The following is a 22,809-nucleotide window of genomic DNA, read 5'->3' on the forward strand; positions in this document are numbered from 1 at the left end:
GTGTTTTGTGTCCTACAAGAAGTACCCAGACCCTTCATTAAGTAACTGCTAAGAAGGCCACCTTAATTTCATGCCAATAGATAATATACACTGTACACCACCCTTGGCTTTTTTTTCTGTTCAGTTCAATCAGTTCATTGTTTCTTGTGGAGACCAGGGCCCCAAAATATGCCTACAAAACCAAAAACATGCTAACCAGAATTAGGTTACCAGCCACAATACAATGGCAGGTGTAAAATTTGTGCCTGGTACCCTGCTCATTATTGCTAAGCATGGATTCTTTTTAAGCAGTATTTTCTGCTTAAGTAGCTCAATGAAATTGGGCCCTCTATGAAATTTGGCAGACAGTTTTGCTAAACAAATTCCTGCGTAGCAGAAATAAGCACATAAAAGGACACCTCTCACAAATAGTACATGTGACTTGGTGTTTTGGCTGGTAACCTTTACTCTGGTAAGCATAATTTTATTGTGCTTAGCTAATTTTTTGTTTTGCTTGAGCAGCTCTATGATATTGGGCCCTGATCTTTAATGAAAATGTTAATGAGAATATGGATATTGTAACGGGCAATCATAACAAGGTGTGTAATTCACAGAACTTTGTAATGAAGCGTGAAACAAGACGGACAATCAAAAATTCATTTGGAGTTTTTTTTATCCTTCTTCTTTCTCGTCGTGGTAGGCTTTCAAGTCAGAGTGAGTAAGTGAGGTATTAACGAGTTGAGGGTAACGTTCTATGAGAACAGGAATTTGTGATATCTGTGAATGACGGGTAAATGACCTCCGACTAATATTGAAGATGGCGAGGGAGGGCTGCTGTTTAAACCCACTGGACACCTTTGGGTAATTGTCAAAGACCAGTAATCTCACTTGGTGTATCCCAAAATATTGCATACTGGGGCTTACTGCATGAAAATAAATGACATCACACTGCAAATCCATGGTGAACACGCAATATGGCCGCCTGATTTTGTTGCTAACCCGGAAATACGCTTGCACCTTAGCAAATTTGTCTGCTGCAGTAAGCACGAAAATTTGCTTACGGTTAAGCAGCGCTATGAAATTGGGCCCTGGACCACCTAGACAGAATTTTGACTTGTCCTTGGACGATATAACTGGCATTTGGCCAGCGGACCATTGTTTAAGACACTGGACACTATTGGTAATTTCAAAGACCAGTCTCACTTGGTGTATCTCAACATAAGCATAAAATAACAAATCTGTGAAAATGTTAGCTCAAATAGTCGACGAAGTTGCAAGATAACTATAAAAGAGAAAAAAAACCTTTTCACACAAAGTTGTGTGCTTTCAGATGCTTGATTTTGAGACCTCAAAATCTATTTCTGAGGTCTCGAAATCAAATTCGTGGAAAATTACTTTTTTCGCGAAAACTACGTCACTTCAGAGGGAGCCATTTCTCACAGTGTTTTATACTATCAACCTCTCCACATTACTTGTTAGCAAGTAAGGTTTTATGCTAATAATTATTTTGAGCAATAGTGTCCACTGCCTTTAAGGGAAAACGCTGGACTGCCTTTGGTACTTACCGTACATGCCGTACATGTTCCTCATGAGCGCTGTCCGTTGACGTAGCTGATTCTGAGGCATCATGACTTCCTTGGGTTGCGCTTTCTTGGCCTCGACCTGCGACAGGAGCAGGAGATGAAAGAATACAAACAATTAAAGCTTCGTAACAAGTACATGACATCGCTAAAAACTCAAATTAATCTTTGAACTCTAAAAAAAAAAAAAAACTGCTCCGCGATAATAGAATATAAAGCTAGACAATTCTCTAAGGAAAAAACTCTACCTGGCAATTAGATACACACATGGTGTTACCGTAAGCCAAATATAAAAGTTTAAAACCATTCCGAAAGAAAACAAAGTTTCACCCACCATTTTGTCTTTAACTTCATGGTAGTGCATATCACAGATCTTGTCAACGTTGTCTTCATTCTCCATGACCACAAAACCAAAACCTGCACAACACAGAAGAAGAATGGGAAACAAAAATCATTATTAAACATTATATCCAGCATAAGAAAAAGATGCCCACACGCATCTTAAAATATCGTTCAAATCAAAACAAATAATTTAATATCGATAATAATAAAAGTAGCTCCTTATACAGCGCTCATATCCGTCGCTCAGTGATGCTCAAGGCGCTTTCACATACAGTATTTTCTGGTAAGTATTGCGGAGATACGTTTTTGAAGAATAAGACCGTATCATTTACAAAGACCTTTGTAATGGTTTACACGGTGCTGGGGTGGAATATGCAGCCAAAGTGTTTACTTCAAAAAAAAAATCATATTAAAACCCAGCAGTTTGAAAAAACTCCACTATCTACTAGTCGAGTTGCTTGATTTATTTTTTTCTTTTTTTTTCTTTTCTTTTTTTCTTCTGACCTGTTTATTTTGTAATTTATTGGGCACCAAGGTCCATGGAGTGGTGTTTACGGCACGCACTTGGCTCAACGCCATCGCATTGATAACACATGCGCCTCAAGTTTGTCCAGCACACAGCCCACAGACAACGGTCCTCTCTTAACAGTAAAGGGGTTCAAACTCATTACTGGTCATCTTTTTCTCCTTTTGTAGACCCCTAAACTTGATCCATCTTTAAAATTCAAACAAGATGCTGTTTAAACAGTATCAGAGTACAATACGAAGCAGATCATTGTGTAGTTCAGCTGCGGAGCCAAAAGCCCACAAACGAACATATGAGAGGGGTCTTTACGTGCCGTTAGTCTGGGACACGCTGGCTACGGAAATATGTACATAATATACGTTATTAGTTTACGTGCGCATTCTGTTGTTTAGAATTTGCTTTTGAGGGATGAATATTTAGAGATGGAGGGGGGGGGGATAAGGGGATGGCGTTGTCGAATGAGGGATCTTGGCGATGAGGGATCTTGGCAATGATGGACTATGCCTGGCGCCATTCAAAAAGGAAAAGCAATGTTTGCCCTTGGTTACTTTTACATAGTCATTAAATGCTGAACTTTTTTATGACATAAAACACATACTCCAGGAAATCAGAAATCTCTCATTCTTGTACTGTTACAGATGTAGCTCTTTACAACGCCAACTACAAGTAACTTAGTGGTATTGTACGTGCAACTACTAACAGGCCTGTATGCTTTGTTTTTGAAAGGGTAAGGGCGCCAAGGCTTTTTTTTTCCTTGATAGAGGGCACCCTATAAGGAAATTGTAAATTCCTACTGGAGCATTTCAAGGGCACCAAGGCAATGACCAGGGGGCATGGAGGGAATCGCCTTCATTGCCTCTGTGAAGTCTCAGGCCTGAGATAAATAGGATTTGAAACTTCGCATGGAGGGAGAACGACAGGAGGGGTTTGTGACAGCACCATGTGTAAATAACGTTTGAGTGGTGTTGGCAATGGCATTCGAGCTTGATCTTTAAAGGCACTGGACACTTGGTAATTACTCTAAAATAATTACTGGCATAAAACCTTACTTGGTAACAAGTAATGGAGAGCTGTTGAAAGTATACAACATTGTGAGAAATGGCTCCCTCTGAAGTAACGTAGTTTTTGAGAGAGAAGCAATTTCTCACTAAAATTTTTGAATTGAATTCAAGACCTAAGCTGTACGATAAGGGTGTTTTTTTCTTCCATTATTCTCTCGCAACTTCGACGACCAATTGAGGTAAAATTTTCAGGTCAATATTTCATGCATATGTTGAGATACACCAAGTGAGAAGACTACTCAAAAGAGATTTACACATGGTGCTACTGCAAACCTCACCTGATTACGTATGAAAATGTATATTATAACAGATTTGTTTGATTATAATCACAATCAACGTCATCAACAAAAGAAAAATGAAGGCTTTGGGAACAAACAATGCTCAATTGCGCTCCAGTAATGGAGTAATATTTACAGCCATCACTCAAAAGAGCCATTAGATTGCAGCATTTTATAGAACACAAATTTCCAGCAGCCTCTTAGTATAAAGCCATCAGTGTTTCCTTACTAAATACTTTGTGTTGACACGTGCAGCATTAGTTGAAAGCATGGATCAAACAAATTTATGTCCAAACTTTAAAAGAAAATAGTATGGGGAAAAAACAGATATAGGATTATGAATTATGAAAAAGAATACTGTTGCAAAGTATACCTTAGGTTTTTTGAAACATTGGATTGATTTTATCCTATGTATTGAAATTTTCATTGTGTTTTTGAGATATTGGCGAAAATCCGGTGAAGAATAACCCCTAATAGGAAGTGCTCATGTTAGAAGCAATACTGCTGTTTATATTCAAATTTGTTGGGATAACAACTTAAAGAATTTTCACTCATAACAACATTAATTTGAAGTAAAATGTTTGTCAAAATGCTTTATACTATCGAAAGCTGCAGGACACTTAATTAGCAAATAATTACCAAATAGTTACAACATTCTAATTTTACTCTTGAAATCAATAAGCAGGGTCAAAATGGCGACAATATTTTTTTCCCACTGGGTATCCGGGATAAATAAATAATTCAAACAACAAAAATACATAAATAAACACAAAGAAGAGCTTTTTCTATTTAGACAGATGTTTGTAAGTTATTGATCAGTGATCAGAACACATCTGACCCAGTTATTGGTTATAGCTCACTGTGGTTAGAAAAGTAGTTGTTTTTTTTGGTTTTTTTTAAAGGGTTACAGAAACAACTGGTTCCAATTCTAAAGAGAGAAATGATCTGGCACTTTTAAAACAAACGATTGACACCTGTTTTAATCTGGTGGTATTAACCGAAATTCACAACATCTGCTAAGCGGAGAAAACCACACGTATGCTGTCTGATTAAACGTCAAAATGACACGTGGTGTAATGTAAAGGACTGGTTCCATGGAAATTTTCTGCTGAACAAAAATATTTAGTCAGACAATAGGCATAACACAACTGTCCTTTTACAGCACACAAGACACACATTGGTAATTGTCAAAGACCAGTAACTGCACTCTGTGTCACCCAAAAGCATTGAGTTTTGGGCTCGAGTTTTGGGCTCGAAACTAAGCCGTTTTACTCAGTTTCAGACAACTGACAATTTGAACACAATTAAGGAAAACCGTTTTACTTTTACTTTAGACGTTCAGGTGCTCAGACCTAAGCCTGCAATACTGAGACATGTGCACGCACGCTCAGAAACACAAAAAGGACCGTTGTGTCTGCTACCGCCAGCATCTCAAAGTCTCCCATTTTAACACCATACAGAGAACCCCCACCCTTTCAGGGCGTACTATTAAGAATTTTCAACTGGCCAGCCAACAAAAACTGTCTCCCATTATCTCTTCAAATGCAGGCTTATTTTCTGGTTGCTAGGGAAGTGACAGTATCTCTAGAGACGAGAAGGGACTCAGCAAACAACTGAACTGACCATGACATTGTTGACATTAATACAACAGTCACTCATTTCAACAACTTAGTCTCCCGCCAAAAAAAGAAAACCACACAAAAACAAACAAATAACGACTGTGTGTTGATCTTTCGGATACTTTAATACTCAAATCCATGTCTTGTTCAAATAGAAAAAGTCAGCTCCAAAAATGCCCTACATTGCGCAAAAAGGTTTTCATATTTATAGGTGGCAATATTTTCAAACCAGAAGAAATGTTGACTTTGGATGAAAATAGTATTTCAACTTGATTGAAACAGGAGTTTAGAACACTGACAAAGGTGATCACTGCATCTATATTTCAGATGTTTTGCTGGGGTTCCTTCACATAAACAATTTACAGTGTCAACAAAATATACAATTCCCTTTTTTATTTTTAGCAGCATGTTACTTTTAGTGTTATTTCAGGATGCAATCCAAATGATGACTCATTTTTCAAAAAAATGATTACAACAAAATCAGAAGAACAGTAGGCACAAAAACTGCCATTGCATTCCAAATTTTCCTCTAGTCCTGGGCTCACTGGAAATTGATAACAAATTTCTTGGAACTTTGCAAAGGGCACCACAGCAATTGCAGGGGGCACCATGGCAATTGCTGTGGGGTGCCCTTGGTTATGTCGAGGCCTGTGAAAATGTTGGAGAAGTGAATAGCAAACCAAGGACCAAACGCTTGTGTTGATTTCTCATGTCTGTTGCAGAAAATTTAGAATTTGTATTAGAACTTTGCAAAGGGCACCATGGCAATTGCTATGGGGTGCCAGGGGTTATTTCAAAGCCTGCAAAAAAGTGTTGGATAAAGAGATAGGAACAAAACCAAACCAAGGACTAAAGCCCGGTTCATACTTCCTGCGAATGCGAATGCGGAGCGAATGTTGACGTCACAAATTCGCAACTAATAATTAGCAGCAGTTGCCCTCTGCTCTACTCACTTGCGAATATCGCTGCGAAAGGAGGGTTGTGACGTAAAAAATTCACGTCAAATTCGCTTCGCATTCGCATTTGCATGAAGTATGAACCGGGCTTAAGGCGCTAGTGTTCATTTCTCATGTCTGTTGCAGAAAATGTAAATTTGTATTTGAACTTTGCAGAGAGCGCCACAGCAGAAGCACAGGGCACCAGGGCAACCGCTGTGGGTTGATTTGGGGCCTGCAATAGTGTTGGAGAAACAGATTGAAACCAGAGCAAACCAAGGACTAAAGTGCTCGTGTTCATTTCCCATGTGTGTTGCTGCAGCTGTTTGGTATTGAAAAAAATCCACCTTCACACTTGACCTGTGAAAACCCGTGTAGAATTTAACACTGGTTGCACAACACAGGACTCCATTAATCATTACAGAGGGGAGAAAAAAATAAGTACACACTAACTGGCAGAAGTAAATATTGACAATAATTGTTCGGCTCAATTTACATTTCTAAACAGGCTTAATGGGACTCTGTTGGCTGATGAACTTTGTGTAGTGGAAAGAAGAAAACAAATTACGGGTTGAACCATGGTGGAAGGAATGGGTGAACCAAGGTTTTAACTGGGATTTGGTAAAAATGTGTCAACATTTGCTGGAAATTGAAAAAATGGGTGTCCAAATTGTACACTTCGCTCTTGAAGGGGCTTAACAATTTTCCTCTGATAAGGGGCACCTTAATGAGGAAACTGTAAGTTTGTATTAGAACCTTGCATTGGGCACCACGGCAAAAGCACAGGGCGCAAACCTTAACATCAAATTCTGAGGTCGCGAAATCCAATTCAAGTATTTTAGTGAGAAATTACTTCTTGCTCAAAAAATACTTCAGGGGGAGTCGTTTCGCACAATGTTTTATACTAACAATAGCTCTCCATGGCTAGTTATCAAGTAAGTTTCTATGCTAACAATTATTTTGAGTGATGACCGATCATGTCCAGGGATGGTTTTCACAAAGAGTTAGGACTAGTCTTATCTCGAGTTAGGACCAGTTACTCGTCCTAACTTAGGACTGTCCATGCAATGTGTATATCTCCTAGGACTAGTCCTAAGTTAGGACTAGTCCTAACTCTTTGTGAAATCGACCCCAGCTCCTTTAAGGAAGCTCAGCTCAATTTTTAATTTGTCAGTAAGTGTTGATGGCCATCTGAAGAGAGGAGGACTGCATCCTTTAAAAAAAATATGTACTTTGGAGTGGAATCACTCTCAGGCCGTTTCCCCATGTACATCCTGCGCATCATTTAAAAAGTGACAACTGGTGCCTTCATGGAGAGGGGGAGGAGGGGGGGGGGCTGGGCAGGGGCGATCAATAACCCTCTAAAGTGGGCATTGTATTCAATTAAAATAAGCGTGATGGAAGGCACGCTCCGTGCAATTACTGGGGCCGATACGACCTTCGCCTACCTGTACATGAAACCATCAGGGTTTTTTTATACGGATCGAGAAAACGTGGCTAGTAATGATAGTCGCTGATTAAAAAATGGATATGGAGACAACGTACAAAGGCTCCGCTAGTCACCAACTGTGATTTGGACATCAGTGGCAGGGAGAAAAACAGATTATATCAACATGGTATCCTGTTTCACTTGTTTGTATTAGAAGTGAAAGGCTTGTTGAAATGTCAGCATAGTGTCATAATAAACGCTTATTTAATTGGCGCGTAATGAAAAGGTTTTAATTATGTCTCGTCCAGAGCAGATATTTTTTTTTTTTGATATAGAGTGGCTATTGTTTTCATCAAGACCAGTGGTTTGAAGCACGTACGGTTAAATATTGAGAGAGAGAGGCATTTTAATTCCTATCTATGAAATAGTTTTTTATAAAATGCATATGGTTGGAAAGATGTCTAAAAAGTAGAATACAATGATCCACACAAATTTGCCTCAAAATTGCGTGGTTTTCCTTTTACTGTGCGAACTAACACGGTCGGCCGTTTATGGTAGTCAAAAATTTGACTCCCATAAATGGCCGACCGTGTTAGTCGACGAAGTAAAAGGAGCACCGTGCAGTTTAGAGGCATGTTTGTATGGATTATTGTATTCTACTTTTACAACATCTTTCTACCAATATGCATTTTAAAACAAACGGTTACAAACGCTTTTCAAAGACCAACTCGACCGATTCAAGGCACCGTGTTCCTTTAATGCCGCAGAGTATAATAAAATTATCCAGCAGACAATTCTCCACTAAAAGCATGCACTAAATTCTAATCCTCTATAAACGCCACTGCCATATATATCAACACGCCGATTGTAAAGTAATTTGCATGTACAATGTATTGTGTATAGAAACATCCCTCCCCCCCATTCTCCTGACACAGTCCCTGCGGTATAGAAGTTCATGTAACATATAACCAGTGGCAACGACCGCAAACGGCCATCTATGCGCAGTTCACTGATAATTCCCTGACCTCGACCTTGGACAAGAAATAATCTCCTCTCTCCCACTCTGCCTACTGGAGCTATCTAGTGCAAACCCCCGCACAGCAGTAAGGTTGCAAACAAGACAAGATTGGAATGAACAATGAACATTTAATAAAGGACTTGCTTGCTAGTGACGCACGAATACCGACGAATGCAGAGCACCCTTTTATTTTATCTTCTTCTATTCCTTTCCCCCTGTACACTCAGAGAGTCGATAGGATGGCACGTTTTGGTGCCCCTGCAAATCTTGAAGAGCCCGACGCCATGGTTCTGCCTGCTTGACTAGAGGACATTACGGCGGCGAAATGCAGAAAGGGGGGAAACAAGCCACTCTTTAAGAAAAATGTTTTGCAAAAACTACACACTGTAGTTTTAAGATGCATGAAAGTGCACTTCTATCAATATTGTGCTGTTATTGTTTTTGCTCTAGAGACTCCCAAAGCTTGGATTGTTAACCTATGAACGATAATATCAACCATGAGGGTACGTGTGCACACAGTACAAACAGAGTGTCAGAGTAAGACCAAAGGGATCATTCATTGAAGGAAATTACAAAGCATAATCTCTCCTCTCCTCCGGGAGAGAAGAACACAACAATCTTGGGGTCCTTCACATAACTGTCAAGTTTCTAATCTTTTCTGCTAAGGGCAGTGGACACTATTGGTAATTACTCAAAATAATTGTTAGCATAAAAACTAACTTGATAACAAGCAATGGAGAGCTGTTGGGAGTATATAACATTAAGAGAAACGGCGTCCTCTGGAGTACGGTGGCTTTCGAAAAAGAAGTAACTTTCCACAAATTTGATTTTGAGACCTCAGAATTATATTTTGAGGTCCCCAAAATCAAGCATCTGAAAGCAAACAACTTCATGAGATAAGGGTGTTTTTTCAATCATTATTATCTCGCAACTTCGACTACCAATTGAGCTCAAATTTTCACAGATTTTTTATTTTATGCATATATGTTTGGAAATACACCAAGCGAGACTGAGAAGACTGGTCTTTGACAATTACCAAAGGTGTCCAGTGCCTTTAAATGGGCAGAAATCAAACGACCCAAACATTGTTATGTTAGAAAGAATAAAAAACCTATGGATTCCATGAGACGGCTCTGTCCCAAGAATGTATCATCCAGAAACCTACATGTATAGGGGTAACAAAAGATCCATAAACAAGTCCTCTCATACGCCTGTATTTCCTACCTTTATTATTTGTTGAGGAAAAAATATCTCTATACAAGCGTAAGTTTGACCATGCTTGTATTTTACATTCAAATGACCAGCTTTAAAGCTTACTGCGTATTTTTTTCAAGACTTATTGTTTAAGGCCTTGACTCAGATGTTGTGGTTTATTTGTATAAGTCCTATTTCTGCTCATCCAAGCAAGGGAAGGTCGTCGAGTCCAATACCGCCTTGACCTTGTTATGTACAGTTGACTGAACCAGGTTTCTGTCATAACCACAAATATGCAAACGAAGACGGTCCTTTAAATCATTGATGCCCCCAGGGCGCTAACCAACAAGCTCAGTGTCAAAGCCATTAGTCAGAGAGAAACAGGTTCTATGTTATGCAAATCATGATGAGAATACTAATTAGGATGTCGGCAAATCGCATCAAAGAGCAATCACTGTTTTTTTTTTTTTTCTTCAAGTGAACTTTCAGATTGCAACAGCAAAGTCAGGGCAGCTGACGCTACAAAAGAGATGGCAATGGTCGTTTTTATTAAGGGTTTTCTTGTCCTGTTATTAACACTAATTACACCTAGGACGACCGAGCATTAAGCACATTACATGTACATGTAGGAGAAAAAACACATGAACAACAAGTAGGGATGCAGCACAGCCATATATTGACTTGTAGGCCTTGAATTTCAATCTTGAAGACGCACAGCAGTTTTCCTCTGGTAAGGGGCTTTCTATAAGGAAAATTCAAATTGTATTGGAACAAATCATCAAGACGAATCATGTGACGTTAGTGAAAGGGCTCACTACAGAGAACACATCAAGAAATCATTACCCAGTCAAAGACAACACATCCCTAACAATGTCCTCCATTGACCTTCAGAGTTTCCATTAATATTGTCTGCTTCTCAACCACATGCCTAGCGTCGAGTCAATTTTAGTCAATAATTCAACAGATTTACAACAGTAAAAAAATGTGTATAAATATGACATTCTCAAATAGTTCTGGGCAGAAGGGTGAAATTGACAACTAAAGCTCAAATTTAGACGTTCAAACATGTGTGCGTGGTACACCGGTTTCCCATACATTTAATCACATAACGAAACTCACAGTTACACTGTGAGGTCACAGGTCATAGGGAGCAGTTAGTGAAGATGGGAACAAATAAGCCTCGGAAAACGGACAAATAGATCAATACTTGGACTGGCAGACAGACTTGATTGTTTTTGGAACTTTATCGACTACACTGGAGATTTTGTTCAGGAAGTTTCATTCCGCCAGCAGAGACTCCTAATATTGTGCAAACTTCAAGTCCAAATAACTTTTTTTATTTCCCAAATGATCAAATAGTGTCTGAAGCAAACAACTCTGAATGATTACCCTTCTGAAGAAAAACAATTGCCGCAAAATGAGTTGACTTTATAACTCCTTCCAATAAACCCATTCATTGTTCTATTTGGCAAATCATGGTCAAGCAGTTAAGCGCAAGTGGCCTTTTCTGCAAGTGACTCATTCTCTGGTGTTTCTGATCAGCAGAGTGTCGGTTTGAGTCCTGGCCTTGACACTTATCTGTGTCTTCAGCATAAAGTATGTTTCAATATACTTAAATCAGAAACAGAAGGGGTTTGTCCCAATGTTTCTTGCATAGTCTGGTAGCAATTTGAGCCATCTCACTTTGTATACCTTTCAAGGTGTTGTATTTCTGTCGCTTCGTCTCATAATATCATTCAACAATCTTCATCTGATTTGATTTTACGACAGACATCTACGACAGACATAGCACATAATAAATGAACACAAACATTATTTGTTATTATCCTACATTACAAGATCAGGCATCCACATTAAATAGGCAACAAAATTCAATACAAACTTGAACCCCACACATTACATACCGTACGAACTTCACCTCAGCGCCTAATTCGACACACCACAAAAGTTTAATTTCCAGAGTGTTCTCCAGCGAGGAGGAGGGGGGAGGGGGGGATTATTTAGTTATTTTTATCTCTTAGCACAAAAAAAATTGTTATGACAAAGACGAAATCTCTCTCTGGATGGTTTATGTCAATGTACTATCTCGGTTAAATATTTATACTGCCTCTCCTAAAGGTGAAACCACCACTGCCAGAATTTCCTCTTTTTTTGTTGTCTTCTTCTCCATCGATGATGTGTTAACCAAATCGGTATCAACGCGTCCGATGACACTCGGCTCGGATTATGCAATAAATAAGTAATCTCATAAGTATGCATTACTTGTCAGCACTCCTTTTGATAAAGAATTCTGCTGTTTTCCCTGAATGATTCCTCCTCCTGCGTCTCTGTATTCGGCACTCGGGGATGCTTTCCACCTGTGTGTACTTTGTATTGGGGGTCACAGTGCAATGAACGCTCTTTGTACATCTCTTTGTACACTACCTCAGTGCAGTTTGGTCTCTTGCGATGGGCCTGTCCTACGGTAATCAACGCCGTGCCCTTGTGCATGCTGACCGCTCCATTAGGTTACGCTGACCAACGCACAGACTGACAGGGGGAGTCGATCCTCCTGACAAGTGACGTGCCGAAATCCGACAATATTGGAGAAGATTAGTTTCAGCTTTAAACAAAAAAAATAATTTTTTTAAAGGGTGCTTTTTGAGTGTTTGCACAACTCCATTTTGATTAGGTGGTGCATTGCTCCCCCAGTCCCCGCCTGCTCTAAGCATCAATGTTTTGGAGAGGTTTTTTCTTTTTCTATTTGACACATGAGTGGGAAGAAAGCTAAAGTGCCGTGTGAGCAAACGATTTGAGAGAGATTTAGCGAGGATGTGTCAGTCTCAGATATGATTGTCTTGTTATAAGGGGGGGGGGGATGAGGGAGTTATCATCATCAATGTGTGATCAACCCAAATAGGACACAAGGACTGAGTGCTTTATGTGTGTCATTAGTACGTAGGAAAGTACAATATACATCATTAACAAAGTTATTGTCCAGTTTTCCATGAATGCGTAAAAAACAACTTGTAAAAAAAAAAGGTTTCAGCACATAATTAGTTGGTCCACATTCAGCTTTAAGTATGTCATTAATACTTAAGAAAGTTTAATGTAACATCATCATCATTTAGGGAAACTAATTTCAAATTTTTCACCACGTCAACTTTAGGAAAATATCAGCACATTTGTTGGTCCTCTTTCCTATTTCAATTGTGGAAACCAAAGTAAGACACAGTGACTTTAAGGGGTCTTTAAATCCAGTCCCAATTGGTGACAAATTTTACTTGGGAGGTTGTTCAGAGAAAGTTCTTTGCAATTTGTATTCGAACACACAATTTGTTCCGCCCAAATATGTATAACTTAAGTTGACAATGACGTTTTGTAGTGTAAGACAGTTATTTCGCAACGAATTTGACTAGAGGAACAGGTTCAGAGAAACTTCCATTCCAAACGCTTAAGTAGAGTTGTAACTAAACAGCGGAGATAAAAATACACATCAATTACAAGCCACAACATAATTTGATATTAATGTATCAGATATACACCACAGCTGCAAGTGAAAAATCCATAGAAACAAACCCCCGAATAAAGACACCCAGAAAACAAAAATCCATAGGAGAAGAAAAGCTGCTTTTTTTTTTCTTCTTCGGTTTGGCGTTTGTGTTGGGATTCCTTGGGTTTGTGATGATGGCAACCTAATACCATTTGCCACCATCTGTACCACCATATATCGAACAAATCCTTGTCAAAGTGATTGATCGTAACATAAAGAGCCACAACTGCCTCCATTTTGTTTCAATTTCCTGTTGATAGGAGACCATTTTGAGGCGCTGTAAGCAATTCCAATACAGAGTGCTCGCTGGATCCTGACTACTCAAGTAGAAAAGGGAGACGAAGGAAGAAAAAAAACGACAAAATTCGACCCCACACATCACAGCAATCCTCTTCACCCTCCCACGGATTGATTTTCAGCTCCAGTTTTCTCTTCAGCGCAGAGATAAAAAATAGTTCAGATTTCTAGGTAACTTCCTGAGAATTTTTTACTCATTTTTTGCTCTCTCATTTATGGGGTGAAGCGTAAATTAGCTTTGAGTAAGTAGGATTTGAAACTTTGCATGGTGGAAATAAGATATAGAAGAGTTTGCGGTAACACCATGTAATAACTATCTCTAAATGAGTTGGGGTGGTTCTGAAAAGAACCGTTGGTTTAACTCGACGTTTCGATCAGTATGCTCTGATCGTCTTTTTGAGTAATAAAAAATAGACATGGCACGTGTGTACATGTACCTATCTGGATGTAAGAAATAAGTTGCCATTTCACAGGACCAGTGTTGTAGCTTGACCAATTTTAGTGGTGGGCTCTAAATCCAATTTAGTCGACCAAAAATGATTCCTGTTTAGATATGGGGCCATGAAACCTGAAGTGCAATCTGGGGGAAATCTGTGCTGGGCAGCCTAATGTTTTTTTTCACAGAGTGCTGGACGAAATTTGTTAGTTCTGGGTTGCCCGCCCGGCACCGCCCATCGTGGCTAGGACAATGTACAGGAGCGCGATTCATATCCAATTGACAATGCCGTATCATTAGCATGTGTAAGATGCCAGAATATGCGTTAATGTCCTGGAGACACAGTGCTTTGAGTGCCTCTCACGCACCGCTTTTCAGTTATAAACAACAAAAACCGCTCGGCCCAAAATGAAACCTTGACAGGTCAGGTACCCTTAACACGGCTCTACTCCAATCAGATTGCAGAAATTATAGCTCCCGTGTTTGCCAGCCCATCCTGACCTTTAAATCTGCTCGTGGTGAAACCAAGCGAGAAATTAAGCAAAAGGGGGGGTGCAAAGGCAAAAGAAAAGAAAAGTGAGCAGATGATAAACGAAGAGGAAGAGTTAAAAAAGAAAAGAGATGTGAGAGAGATGTTTGAGTGCATATTGCATCAGTGCTTACACCGGCCGTCAACCCCCATCTACGATCCAGAAACTCATCCTGGTGGAAGGTAATTCAGCGCGTAGTTGATGACTCAGTGAGACTCAATGAGACTAAGGGAAATGATATATCCCTAACATGATGTATAGAGAGTTAGTACTGATTGGAATAAAAATAATCCCCTCCCTTCTCGCCCCCCCCCCCCCCAACCTTTCCCAAAATGTTGAAGCAATCTGCTTGATGTAATCGATATATCACTGTGTCCCATGATTCAATCCCAGGCCTTATACCTCACCTTGCTCCATGCCCCTGGTCACTGCCTTGGTGCCCTTGAAATGCTCCAGTAGAATTTTCCTTGTAGGGTGCCCCTTATCAAAAAAATTGCCTTAGTGCCCTTGCCCTTTTGAACATGAAGCATACAGGCCTACAATCCGCCTCATCTTGAAGTATTATTTAGTCATATGCGTTATGCAACGAACAATGTACGCGCATCGGAACTAGCAGTGTCAATGCTTCAATCATTCAGATAGGAAACTTCTTACTTAAAGGGTCTTTGTAACTTTTGTAGGACAAAAAAACACAATGTCCACAGATTTACACTAAACTTACACAGTTTGAAGATAATGATAGTAGAAAGCTTCCCTGAAATATTACGTGCTGAGGTGCTGTAGTTTTTGGGAAATGAGTAAAACAATGTCATGAAAATAATTTTCGTCTCATGAGGCGAACATTATTTTAATCATTTACAAACGTATTTTCATGACATTGTTTTACTCATTTCTCAAAAACTACAGCACCTAAGTAAGTAATATTTGAAGGGAAGCTTTCCACTATCATTATCTTCAAACCCTGAAAGTTTAATGTAAATCTATGGACATTTTGAAAAGGTACCCAAATCCTTTAAAGGAACACGTTGCCTTGGATCGGTCGAGTTGGTCTTTGAAAAGCGTTTGTAACCATTGTTATACAATGCATATGATTAGAAAGATAAGTATCACTCGAAATTGCGTGGTTTTCCCTTTACCTCGTCGACTAACACGGTCGGCCATTTATGGGAGTCAAATTTTTTACTCCCATAAATGGCCGACCAGGTTAGTTAACAAAGTAAAAGGGAAACCACGCAATTTCGATGCAAGTTTGTGTGGATCATTCTATTCTACTTTCAAAACGTCTTTCTAACCCTATGCATTTCATAACAAACAGTTACAAACACTTTTCAAAGACCAACTCGACCAATCCAAGGCAATGTGTTCCTTTAAAAGTTTATCTTTAGTGATATGCAGCCCTGATACTTCACAGAGGAAATGGAGGTGATTGCCTTCATGCCCACGGCCAGAAAAGATGCCAAAGGAGTTGAATGAAATCAAAGAGAGAGAGATAGAGATGAAATGAAGAGACCCAAACGGGGGCCTTGGTGCCCTTGAAAGGCTCCAGTAGAAATTTACAATTTCCTCATAGGGTGCCCTTTACCGAGGAGAAAATGCCTTGGTGCCCTTGCCCTTTCAAAAACGTAGCATATTGGCCTGTGTACGTACAACTGTTTAAAAGATGAGTGAATTTCCCTTTTACACTGAGCAGGCAGTGCACGCAAGAGCGCAGGTGGGAAGCAAGGTGCCTGCAGGGGTTAGGAACTAGTAGATATATCCATTCCCCGCTAGACCAGAGATCACTTACAGCCTAAGGAAAAACATTTTTACATCCCATCCCCTAAAAGGATAATCCCTACATGAAGATGCATGCCAGCTTGTTTCTCCATCCACGGCCAGAAAAGAAGCCAAAGGAGTTGAATGAAATCAAAGAGAGAGAGATAGAGATGAAATGAAGAGACCCAAACGGGGGCATGAGATGGCAGACAACGTGGACCACCATTCTTCATCTAACGGCCCGAGGTACACAGATTCTTCAGCACACTCTTCTTTCCATCAATCAGATCCTCCATGGAACATCATCATCTACGGGAATTCACTCCAAAAATGGATCTCCCCCAACCAACCCCCCCCCCTTTATTTCTTTTCTTCTCATTCTTTTGTTACTATCTCCGGCAATTTCAAGGCCCCTGGAGATGGTCTTATAGCTCCTTACTAGATTTGAGAGATCTTTACGATAGAAGGAGATACGGCACAAATACAGGAGATTTTTATGCAATACCGTAATATAATGAAGTAAAAGGTCGGTCATCATGGTTTCATGGGGCATTGAGGATCCTAAACGGCGCATCGCACGCAATTCTCCTATAAAAAGCAAGGTGACCTTTTCAAAGATGTTCATGTCAACTACTATTTCACAAAACCTCTTCCAGGTACAATCTTGAAATCTTAACTGCTTTTGTGAAAAAGAACTAAAGATATTTTTGAAGTCATTAAGCACCGATTCTGCTCAGAAACAACACTACTCAAAGGAGATTTTCACATGGTGTTACCGCAAACCCTCTTTTGATTACACTTCTACCATGCAAAGTTTCAAATCCTACTTAAAGAAAGAGTTGCCGGAAAAAAAATTGAGAACTGATTTTTAATTTTCATTTTCCACTGACCCTGAAACAAAAAGCCACTTCAAGAAATTATTTATGATTTGAGGCATTGCATGGTAAGGCATCAACATATATTTGGTTTGCGATAACACCATGTGTGTATCTACTTGCCAGGTAGAGTTTGTTCTTTAGAGAACTGTCTTTCTTTATTCTACTACCACGACGTAGATTTATCGGATGTTCGGGAGACTTCTCAGTTCTGAAAAGAACTGTCCTCCTTTTTATGATAGAAATTCAGATCAAATTTAATTCTCATGTTATAAACCCACAAAAGAGTAACCGGCTTCTGACAGGCACCCACGAACAAAGATACTGACCAAATAAGGGAGACTGCAAACAATGGGGAAGCTCATTTGGTAGCGTTAGCTCGAGGGTGACAGGTTCAAACCCAGTTCCAGTCAATTTGCCGTTGTTCAACCCAAAAATTAATCAAATCTCAAAATGAATTCTTATGGGGCAGAACATTTTCTTAACTAATTTGGCAAATTGGAAGACCTCCCTCCCTAGTTATTGTTATTATTATTATATTTTATTTTATTTTTGGAAGGGGGGGGGGCAAAATAAAGAAGATGAAAATAAAAGAATCAATTCCTAATTTCTACACAGATGAGGTTTCAAGGGGAAGCTGGCAGCTGAAATGACAATACGTACACGGTATGACTAAGTCTAGAGAACGATGGTTGATAGGCTGTTACTGGTTTATAGAGTCCTTTATGTCCTACATAATTCACTCAATTGGGTCACTGATATGGCTGCAAGTGTCTAAAATTGATTTTAAAACGCAGCCCTTTTGTAGTTTTGCTCCACATCGATTCGATTTGCGGAGTTTGTTCTAAAATACCCTCCTTGTCTTGTGGTAAAAAAAATTAATTAAAAAAATAAACCCTTGTTTTTTTTTGTGTTTTTTTTTGTTAAACCTAAACGACTGAACCCTCGATTAGTTGTTTGCTTTGCTGATGCTCGGTTGCTTTTTTTTGTTAGTCAAGATTTATGATTAACTTTTCATAATGTGAAAAAAAAAAATTATAATAAATAAACAACTAATGGTGAAATTTTCTAGGGATTCTTCAGGGATTCCTACGATATCAACAAATATTCCATCGAAATAAAAATATAAAGTTGTCAACCACCACTGCTCAAAAGAATTGTACACAAGGTGCTACTGCACATCTCACCTGATTATACTCCCACAATGCAAAGTTTCAAATCCTACTAAAAAGAATATTGATAATTCTATATAAAAAAACATAAAAAAATCAAACAAAATCAAACAAACAATAAAACAAAAAAATGCATACGGTGTTCTTTCGCGGATGAAATTCACAATCAACAATTAAATAAATATGTAAACGGACAAAGAACAACCAAAAAAAGCAACACAAGGGCAGAGCAACACAATCACAACCACTGACCAAAACAACCACTTGAAAAACGAAAAATATGGACAAAAAACAACAACAGAACACAAACACAGACAGAGCAACATTATAGTAGCACAACACAACCACAATCACTGACCAAAACAACCACTTGAAAAACAACAAATGCAACAACTAAAATGTAACTACAGGAAAATATGGACCAAATACAACATCACAGCAACACAATAGCAACAGGCGTAGCATCATTATAGAGGCACGACACAACCACAATTACAACCACTGACCAAAACATCCACTTGATTCAAATTTTTTTCGCTAAGCATCCAGCTCCCTCCAGAGGGAAAGATGAAGAGAAGACGAAGAAAGAAAAAAATCCCAAACAAATTGTGGCCACAGTGGAGTAGTAGCCCGGAGTGTATCAGTCCTCCACTATATCATTAAAACACACATTGGGTAATATTCCTGCATTGCTAGATGGGATTTCAACCTCCTTGGGCTTATTTTATTAACCTTTCCAACTTGGGCAACATCCACTTAACTTCTTTTCCTATCTCTCTCTCTCTCTCTCTCTATCCATCATGGTTGCAAACAAAACACAACCCCTTGTGCCAGTTTCCTAAAAGAATTTATCAGGTGTAGTACTTTTTTTTTTTTTTCCTTTTTTTTTCCCCCTCTCTCCTTTGGAATTGCAAATGTTTTGACCAGGAGCCAGGTTGTCTGGTCAGAGCTTGAGCGTAATGCTAGGATTGTATTATGACTGGTGCCCCTGTCTGATCCTAGTGCGTTATGTGCCACAGCTTTACTAAGAATTTCCTAAAATAGCCGACATATGGCGGCACAATATCCCCCAATCAGATCTACTCAAGTAAAACGTCGATGTTAACCCATCTATTTCCCCGCACTTTTGAGCATTCTTTCTCACCGGCTTTGTGGCATGTCCAGACAAGCATTACGAACTCAACTCTTCTGAGACGAAGTAAAAGGGCAAGAGGAAAGACGGGGGGGAAAAAAACGTGCAATTTTGCCCACTTAGTAGTGATCTGAAAACATTTTCTGTCGTTGCGAACTGATCCAGCTGTATGTCATAGGCAATCTTGTATACAGGTGAATTCGGACGTTGGGGCCAACATGTCTACAAGCTCTCGGCCCTTGAGAGTCAGAGGGGGATATCAGAATTGTAAGAGAGGAGCTTCATCGGCGTACGCGTTAAAATTTACATGTATCCATTATCCAGTTGCGGGTAGAAAGGGGATCAACGCCTACATGGACTGCGGCACCTATTAGATGTGTAAGCGTTCTGGCAAGTCTGCCATTTTTTTTTTGTCTCCAGTGATGTCTCACTATAATCTCGGTGTTGTTTCTAGCCCTGCGCTTGCATGCATTTTGGAGTAACCTTATATTGCCCAGCGAGCCTGTCAGACTAGATAGTGGCTTGTTGCTGAAATGAATATGTTTGAATTGCCATCTCTGTGGCGCGGGCTTTTTTTATTTTTTTATCGGGGAAGACAATTCCTACCTGGGATCTGATGCCTTTGGGTCGTGACCCGGCCGGAGACCGATCCAGCCCAGTATTCAGTAAGCACGGACGCGCCGCGCCAGCTCCTCTCCTGACAGTTTCGTGTCGTTTAACAAAATGGAATTCTATCGGCGATTCTTAGTGAGAGGGTTGACAATTAAATTTATACTGGATTGGCTATGGCCAGCAGGTGTGAATGAATGCAAAGCCCCTCAAGTACTGCGTTTAATCACATTGGCGCCAATCCTACTGACTGTAAACCTCTTCCACGGGCAGCCAGAGAGTCGGGCTGGCCTAGTCAAGTCGAGTCGAGCAGAATCCTAATCTGCCATGAAAGTCAATTTCTAATGTTTTTCCTTCGTGCCTGTCTCTTCCCTGCCAATGTCCCAGGACACGTTAAAGACTTCTATTTTTGATGTGCCGGGGCTTGTCTAGTGTCCCCAGCCCTCCCCGCGTTTCTTAGTCAAAACGTTTGTCAGCGCCGGCGCCGCGAACTGAGGAAGGAATAATAATGCAAATTCACGGCGGACGCTGCATGAGAGCCATGACACGCTCGGATTTCCGATTCTCGATTGCAAACCAATACAAAGGCTCAAAATTATGATCAGATCCAGAGTGGTGCAATGCATGTGTGTTTTTTCTTCTCTCCCTTAGTTTCTCTATATACGTTATATGCGTGTGAGGCAATTTTGGCCGGTGGCCCGAGAGTCCCATGCACTCTACACACAGGTTTATTTCCCATAGGTAGCGAATGAGACAGGAAATTACAGAGGCATCGACCCTCCAGCATCATGCACAAACTGGACTATTGCCATTTTAGATGTAAAGGTCAATACCTTTCAAATGCCCTAGCAAGCCCCAGAGCCCTCTCCCGCTCCTCTCTTCTATATTTTCTCGCACATGACTGGCTCCGAAAAACTGATTGCCGATCACTGTCCTACAAAACAAATCATGATGGGGCGGTAGCGGCATGGTTGAAAGGCGCACATGCACGGCCAAGCCGGGGATGGAATTGCCTGCAAATAATCATTTGTGTGATGCTCAAACGTTGCTCGGGTTTTTTATGCGACACACGGAGTACATTCTGCCAACCAGGAGCTTGTCGTTATATAGCATGGTTTTTTTATGGTCAGGCATCGGGTTCTCCAAGGAGCTTCATTTCCGCCGGTACTTGGCTTGGTGCTCGGGTTTTAATTCCTCAATCGGCAGATTTAACTTCCCCCGGACCCATTCTTTGATGGGGAGTGATTCAAAGTTTTATGGCAAAACTGAGGACATTAACTGCTCATAAACCATTGTAAACTCCAGCGGGATAGACAATCAAAAGGGACGACCCAGCTGGCATACTGCCATTAATGTCTTCCTAGGATATTTATCTTAAAAAATTTATCAAAGTTAATCAATGTAAAAAGCAAGAACTCTTGACTTCACATTTCTGTTCACTTCACCCATTTACCAAATCAATAACAGGCCACTTCAAGTAGCAACTATCTTTAAAGCGGGTGCTCTTTAAAGGCTTTTTTCCCCTTTCTTCATTTTTTTTATCGAAAAAAAAAACCCAAAAATAATTATGACTTGTCAAGTTTCATCTGTCCCCATGCATACCCCCTGGGTGAAGGGGAAAACCGTTTTTCTCTGGGTGTTGAGTTTCTATTGAAAGAAAAAGTGGACCACAGAGTGCAAGTACAATTGATATGGATGCCTGTTATTGTTAGCAAAGCTCACTACTTGAGCAGCTAGCTCTGGAGCAGGTCAAAGGTCAGAACTTGCACACCAAATAGTTTTGAGAAAACAATGGGATAGGTTTGATTATGCTTTAAAACTCAAGGTTGGATGATCACCGGTAAGCTTAAAGGAACACGTTGCCTTGGATCGGTCGAGTTGGTCTTTGAAAAGCGTTTGTAACCGTTTGTTATAAAATGCATATGACAAGAAAGATATTTTAAAAGTAGAATACAATGGTCCACACACATTTGCCTCGAAATTGCGTGGTTTTCCTTTTACTTTGTAAACTAACACGGTCGCCCATTTATGGGAGTCAAAAATTTGACTCCCATAAATGGCCGACCGTGTTTGTCGACGAGGTAAAAGGAAAACCACGCAATTTCGAGTGATACTTGTGTGGATCATTGTATTCTACTTTTAAAATACCTTTCTAATCATGCATTTTATAACAAATGAATACAAACGCTTTTCAAAGACCAACTCGACTGATCCAAGGCAACGTGTTCCTTTAACTACCACCATTTTTGTTTTGGTAAGAAAGTTAACAGCTTAAGGATTATAAATTCTCCAACCATCGACAATTGACACTCAAGCCTATTTATTAACCCCCAAAAACTGGTGCCTTTAAACGATTCGCTCAAGTTTGAACTAAATTCTATTGTCGTCTAATCAACAAAACGATATTTACCGTCGTTAATAAATCATCACCCAGCATGTTTACAGGGCAGCATTTCATCTCTCCACCATTGTCGAACTAAAAGCTAGTTAACCCAGAAACCTTGAAAATA

General features: G+C 39.8%; 1 protein-coding gene across 1 annotated transcript in view; it reads right to left on the minus strand.

The window, feature by feature from the left end:
• The window catches only part of LOC117290196 (RNA-binding protein Musashi homolog Rbp6-like), a 71,113-nt gene that overhangs the window by 29,458 nt on the left and 18,846 nt on the right, over positions 1–22,809 (minus strand). Inside the window, exons 3-4 of the mRNA XM_033771454.1 lie at positions 1,894–1,976; positions 1,545–1,641 (exon numbers count right to left, since the gene is read on the minus strand). Coding sequence (XP_033627345.1) covers positions 1,545–1,641; positions 1,894–1,976 — 180 coding nt within the window. The remainder of the gene's footprint in view (positions 1–1,544; positions 1,642–1,893; positions 1,977–22,809) is intronic.

Source organism: Asterias rubens, chromosome 5 (assembly GCF_902459465.1).
Source record: "Asterias rubens chromosome 5, eAstRub1.3, whole genome shotgun sequence".
NCBI classification, from domain to species: domain Eukaryota; kingdom Metazoa; phylum Echinodermata; class Asteroidea; order Forcipulatida; family Asteriidae; genus Asterias; species Asterias rubens.